Source organism: Heterocephalus glaber, unplaced genomic scaffold, assembly GCF_053883595.1.
Source record: "Heterocephalus glaber isolate CG9 unplaced genomic scaffold, H.glaber_assembly_v1.0 deba00001444, whole genome shotgun sequence".
Taxonomy (NCBI): domain Eukaryota; kingdom Metazoa; phylum Chordata; class Mammalia; order Rodentia; family Bathyergidae; genus Heterocephalus; species Heterocephalus glaber.
Window position 1 is genome coordinate 7,340,181 of NW_028258297.1, and position 6,192 is coordinate 7,346,372.

Below are 6,192 nucleotides of genomic sequence, written 5' to 3' on the forward strand. Positions count from 1 at the left end.
CCTCCCCTGTGCCTCTTGGGGAGCCAGGCTGGGGAGCAGGACCCAGGCCCCCAGTACCTGCCAGCCTCTACCTTCTTCCAGGAGCTGAACCTGTCATTCTGCGAAATCAAGCGAGATGCTGCCCTGGCTGTGGCAGAGGCCATGGCTGACAAGGCCGAGCTGGAGAGGCTGGACCTCAATGGTAATAGGGGCCAAGGGGCCCTTAGCAACCCTGCCAACCAGCCCTGTGCCATCCTCACCTTGATTTCCCTCTGAGCAGGCAATGCACTGGGAGAGGAGGGCTGCGAGCAGCTCCAGGAGGTGCTGGACGGCTTCAACATGGCCAAGGTGCTGGCATCCCTCAGGTACGAGCGTGGGCTGGTGGCCCCACGCACCTTCATTTATTCTTCCATGTGCTCACCCAGAAAATGTTGGCTGAGCACCTAGTGTGTGCCAGGCTCTCTGTTGGGCACCAGGGAGAAAGGGTGAGACACCAAGGTTTCTGACTGGTAGAAACAAGGCAGGGTGATAAAGTTGTTGGCTGTTGCACTAGGTAACATGGGGCTGAGTGTGCGAGTCTGGAGGCTGACGTGGATCTGAGCCTGATGTGGCAGAACAGCAAATACAGAGGACAGGAGGCCCTGGGGCACCTCAAGGGGACATGCACAGTGGCATTCCTGAAACTGACTAGAAAGGAAGCAGTTGGCACAAGGGAAGCTGGATGTGGTGGCACACACCTTTAGTCTTAGTACTGTGGGAGGCTGAGGCAGGAGGATCAAGTTCTACTCCAGCCAGGGTAATTTATTGAGAGTCTATCTCAAAAAATAAAACAGTGGGCCAGGGATTTAGCTCAGTGGTTCTGGCACCTGCCTTGCAAGCACAAGGTCCCGAGTTCAATCCCTGGTACCAAAAAATAAAAATAAAAAAATAAAATAGGGCTGGAGTTGTAACTCAGTACAAAGGCCCTGGGTTTAATACTCAGTACCAAAGGGAGGGTAGGGATTCCAGTATTTGCTGAGCCCATCGTAGAGGAGAGAGTAGGTGGATAGGGAGCAGCCTCCTGCAGGGCCACAGCGTTTGTGCCAGCTGTCCCCAGGCCACAGGTGGTATAGCAGACAGTTACACGAGACAAGATCTGGTTCTTCTGTGTCTGCAGCACGGTCTCCCTGGGGGGTGAAAAATGAAGGATGTGCTCCCTGGTAATCCGTGTCCTGCCCTGGGAGCAGGGTTACCCATGCTCCCCTCACAAAGCCAGGCCTCTGAGCCAGCATAGGCCGAGGGCAGGGAGGCTCTGCCTTAGCCAGCTCCTCTCTGCAGTGATGATGAGGGTGAGGATGAGGAGGATGAGGACGAGGAGGAAGGAGAAGAAGAGGAGGAGGAAGAAGAGGAGGAGGAAGAGGAAGAAGAAGAGGAGGGGGAAGAGGAGGAGCCACAGCAAAGACAAGGGGAGGAACCAGCCACACCCTCAAGGAAGATTCTGAACTCTAGCACTGGGGTATGTTCCTGTCATTGCTAGGGTCAGAGCTCTGATCCCCTGAAATCCTGGAAGGTGCAGCCACAACTACTTTTTGGTTTTTTGGGTCTCTCTGTACTTCAGGGTGGCCTTGAGCTCACTGTGTAGCCCAGGCTGGCCTCAAACTCAGTGGTCCTCTTGCCTCAGGCTCCTGAGGAGCTGGGGTTATAGGCATGTGCCACTGTGCCTGCCCCTGCACACTTTTTATATTAGTATAGGAATAGAAACTGATGTTTTTTCTCACCCAGCAGTGAATTATCCTGGTGACCTTCAGGGACAGCCTCCTCTTTGGAGATTGTGGGTGGGACTGTGGCACATAGTTGGTGTCCCTTGCTGGGCCCTGGTGGCAGTGAAGTGCCAGCCCTAATCCATTCATTCATGTCCCCTCATAATTCCCAAATGAGGATGCCGAGGATCACCCCACCCCTGTTGTGCTGGGTGCTTTCGGGGGTTCTGGAAGCAGTGTGGTGACGAGTGGTCTCAGATGGCCACAGCTCTGACCCAGGCTGGACTCCAGTTCTGGGCAGCCTCTCCCCAGTCATTTTGGGGCCTTGCACAGCCCAGTGAGGAAGGATGCATGTGGAGGCTGAGGGTGGCCCTGCCCAGCACCCAAAAGCCCCACCTGGAGGATCGGTGCTGAGTTGGGGGACAGTTCCAGACCTTGGCCCAGGCCTGGCTAGAGCAAGGGGTGGGTGTCCCGGGAGCAGGAACAGGCAACAGGGCCCAGGGCCCAGGGCCTGAGGTTCGGAATCTGTGGTCACCTCCCACCCCAGCGTCCCCTGTTTCAGGAGCCGGCCCCGTCGCTGTCCTCCCCGCCACCCACCGACATCTCCACCTTCCTGGCCTTCCCGTCCCCTGAGAAGCTGCTGCGCCTTGGGCCCAAGAGCTCAGTGCTGATAGCCCAGCAGGTGAGACAGCTTGCTAGAGGCAGGGGACAGCAGAGCATGAGGAGAAGGAGGGGTCACTGTCACCTGGCGGCCTGGCCTTTGCTGTTCTTTTTATGTCATTAAATGCAGACACACATAAATGAGTGTGTGCAGAATATCTGTGAGTCCCCCGCCTGCAGTAAGGGCAGCCTGCCCACCCCAGCCTCACCACATGGGATCTTCACACGCAGGCTTTTCTGTGTGTTCCCAGGCTGCTGCGTGGTCAGTGGCTTCTAGAGCTGCCTCCTCCCAGGCCCTGTGTGTACCCCTGGGAGGCCACCCTTGCCCCAGTCTCACTTACTGGGTGATTGGTTGGTGCTTCATTCATTGAGAGATGATTATTGAGTGCCTGTTTGTGCCAATCACTGTACTTTGGTATGATTTGATTTTATTCATCCATTCATTCATTTGTGGTACTGGGGATTGAACCCAGCACTTTCACACTGAGCTACATCTCAGCCCTTTTTTAAAATTTTTAAAATTTTGAGACAGGGTCTCACTAAGTTTCCCAGGCTGGGCTGGAACTTCCAATCCTCCTGCCTCAGCCTCCCAAAGTGCTGGGATTACAGGTGTGTAAAACCACGCTCAGCTAATACAAACCTTTTTGTGTTCCAGCATTTTCATGTCACAGCATTCCACATTTTCCTCTGTGGGTAGGACTCTTATGCCTTTTTATTCCAGTGAGTGGATTTGTCACTTTAGAGCATGCCACTCTTCCTGGCTGTTTCTGTTTTTCCCACCCATTCCCCTTGTTAGAGAAGTAGAAGTAGCTCTGGCATCCTTGCTTGTGAATGGTGTCTGCATTCTGTGTGATTTCTTCAGGTTAGGTGACCAGACAGGGACCTGGGGATCGTGATACTTAATGGTACTCCATCCACACAGCCATTCTCAGCTGCCCAGGTGCTGTGGGCCAGATGTGAGCCAGCTGGAGGGACAGCCTGTGTCCTGTCCACCAAGGTCCCCAGATTTCCAGTCCTCCTCTGGTCAGCAGCAGAATCCAGATGCATCTTCACCATATGCTGGAGTCCTGGGATCTGGCCTCAGTGACCTGCCATTGTCTCTTGATTCCTCAGACTGACACATCTGACCCAGAGAAGGTGGTCTCAGCCTTTCTGAAGGTGTCGTCAGTGTTCAAGGATGAAGCCACAGTGAGGACTGCAGTGCAGGATGCAGTAGGTAACATGGACCAGGGCTGGAGACATCCCCTCGAGTGGCATTGATTCGTGGTGTCCATCACTCTCTGCTGACAAAACCCCTAACCCATTCTGTCGGTGTCTTGCCATGTGGTCCTCGGGGAGCAGGCTGAGCACTGTCCAGTATTTGCAGCTTGGGGAACTGGGCCTTTCCCAAAGCCATGTGGCTGCGTCAGACCCTGCCTACCTAGGAGGCTGGAAACTCACATCCACAGGGCCCTGTAGACACTTCTGTCCAGGAGAGGAGAGCAGCTCCCTCATCCCCGCCTGTGAGCCTCTGCCCACACAGGCCTGGCCCAGAGGAGCCCTACTTGTCTTTCACACAGCTCCTGGGATCTGGGTCCTGGCCCCATTCTCAGGGTCCTCCAGTCAACGCCTGTCCTCTTCCACCTTGTTGCCATCTATCTGAGACTCCAAGGGTGGGCAGGTTTGGCCTAGAGAGGAAGAAGGGCCCTATGAATGAGGGCATCACTCGTGGCAACGGAGAGGAGAGGTGACGCGTGGTGCTTCTTCCCAGATTCATCTCATGCCCCAGGGTCGCAGGGGCAGGGACTTCAATGGGAACTGAGGCTGAGCGTTCGGGGGAACACATTATGTTCCCCAGAATAACTGCTGTCCCTACCAGTCCCCTTCCTCAGTCTGTTGCACTGTGTGAGGTGGCGCAGGGGTGTAGTTCCCATGCTGTTCCACACGTGAGGCCAAGATGGCGGAGGAGCTATAGCGGGCAGAGTGATTGAGCCTCTCCCTGGTGCCAGCTGCCCCTCGCCCTGGCGCTGTGTGCCTGCTGTCCCTCCCCGCCTCCCTGTTTGGATGGGACAGGGAGGCAGGGCCAGGCCTGTGTGCCAAGGGGCTCTGGGAACCTCTGGTCTGCACCAGCCTCTCCTGCCTCTCACCCTGCCACACTCTGCTTGTACCCACAGATGCCCTCATGAGGAAGGCCTTCAGTTCCTCGGCCTTCAATGCCAACGCCTTCCTTACCAGGCTCCTGGTTCACATGGGCCTGCTCAAGGTGAGGCCTGTGTGTCCCTGGGGCCAGGGCTTTCCCATGGGACCTCCACTGGTGCATGGCCACAGGGCTGAGCTGTGTCCCTGTGGTGGGGAGTGAGGGTACCTGGCCTTCCCCCACCTTCTCTGTGTTCCCCTTGAAGAGTGAAGACAAGATCAAGGCCATCACCAACCTCTGCGGCCCCCTGATGGCGCTGAACCACATGGTGCAGCAGGACTACTTCCCTAAGGCCCTTGCACCCCTGCTGTTGGCCTTCGTCACCAAGTGAGTGTGGCTTTGTCATGCCCTCTGTTGGCTGGGCTCCAGGAGTCCCCGCCAGGCCACCGGGCAAGCAGGGGTAGAAGGGCTTGTGTCTCCCTTGCAGAGTCCCAGTGAAAATAGGAGCAGTTGAGTCCCCCAGTTGGGTGACAGATGCCGCTGTCCACCCCACACACCCTGCTTTTCCCTGCAGGCCCAATGGCGCCCTGGAATCCTGCTCCTTTGCCCGCCACAGCCTGCTGCAGACACTCTACAAGGTGTAGCTTCCAGGCCGTCTCTTCTGTCCCTCAACCTGTACCAGGGACAAGGGACCTGGAGGAACTGAGCTACAGCCCGAGAGTCCCCAGGACAGGACTCTGACCAGAGGCAGGGAGGGTCTTTGTTTCATGTCATGTTGGGCCCAGTGTGTATGTCGGTGTGGTGTGTGTGCCTCCTGTGTCGGGACTGGGGTTTTTCATGTCTCCTTGGCCCTGGTCTGTCGTGGGGCGTTGGCCCCAGGAATGGGCTGCAGGCTGCTTTGCCATTAAACTCACTGCCATCCGAGGGCATTCTGCGCTCCATGCCGCAGCTGTCCCCCCGCCCTGCTGTCCTGCTGCCCTGGGGTGTGCCGAAGCCTAGGATATTGCTGTCTCTGTGCTCTGCTGTCCCTCTGTGTCACGTTGGGCTATCTTCTACCTGGCCTAGACCTGCAGCAACTGCTGTCCCTGCTGTTCAAGCCTGTCATGCACACCCCGAGGCCTAAGGACCAGGCTCAGGGTGGGGCTGTCGCAGAGGGCAGGACCCCACCCCTGCTCATGTAGACCAGAAGAAACACCATGGGTGACAGGGCAGGGGGTGGGTGTTGGGTCCAGGAGGAGCAGGACCTGGGGCTGCACTGGCTCCTGCAGCCAGCGGGGGCCAAGCCAGAGGGGCACTGTGCCAGGCCCAGACCTGTTCTGCCCAGGGAGGAGCTGGTGCTGTGATCCCTGCGCTGCATCTGGGGTGCTGAGGACCCCCTGCGGTGAGGAGGGTCGGGCTGGGCTGGGCACCCCCATGACTGCCTCATGCTTCCTGTGTGCTCTCTTGTGTGTCTAGGCTGTGCCTGGCAGCTTTACAAATAAAGTCACTTATGTCAGCTGGGGAGACCAAGTAGCTTCTCTCACCCAAGTGGGGCATCATCCGTGCAGTATAAGTGGGCCCCACCTGGGTCCTGCAGGAGGCTGCTGCCAGCCTCGTGCTGTCACCCAGGCAGTGAGCTGCCGAGCTGGGCCTGTCCTGACTGTGGCCCACACGTCCCTGTCACTCCCCTTGGGCTGTAGCTCCTTGGTCCCATGTTCC

The 6,192-nt window shown here is 57.2% G+C and overlaps 1 protein-coding gene across 3 annotated transcripts in view; it reads left to right on the forward strand.

The window, feature by feature from the left end:
- Rangap1 (Ran GTPase activating protein 1) overlaps positions 1 to 5,989 on the forward strand; it is a 31,546-nt gene extending 25,557 nt beyond the window's left edge. The window contains exons 9-16 of one of the 3 annotated variants that reach the window (XM_021258929.2): positions 82 to 181; positions 260 to 344; positions 1,297 to 1,474; positions 2,266 to 2,400; positions 3,492 to 3,594; positions 4,532 to 4,620; positions 4,760 to 4,881; positions 5,069 to 5,989. In XM_021258929.2, coding sequence (XP_021114588.1) covers positions 82 to 181; positions 260 to 344; positions 1,297 to 1,474; positions 2,266 to 2,400; positions 3,492 to 3,594; positions 4,532 to 4,620; positions 4,760 to 4,881; positions 5,069 to 5,138 — 882 coding nt within the window. In that variant the 3' untranslated portion in view covers positions 5,139 to 5,989. The remainder of the gene's footprint in view (positions 1 to 81; positions 182 to 259; positions 345 to 1,296; positions 1,475 to 2,265; positions 2,401 to 3,491; positions 3,595 to 4,531; positions 4,621 to 4,759; positions 4,882 to 5,068) is intronic. The other 2 variants (XM_004845526.4, XM_021258930.2) reach the window with 2 other exon arrangements.
- The last annotated feature ends 203 nt before the right edge of the window (positions 5,990 to 6,192 follow it).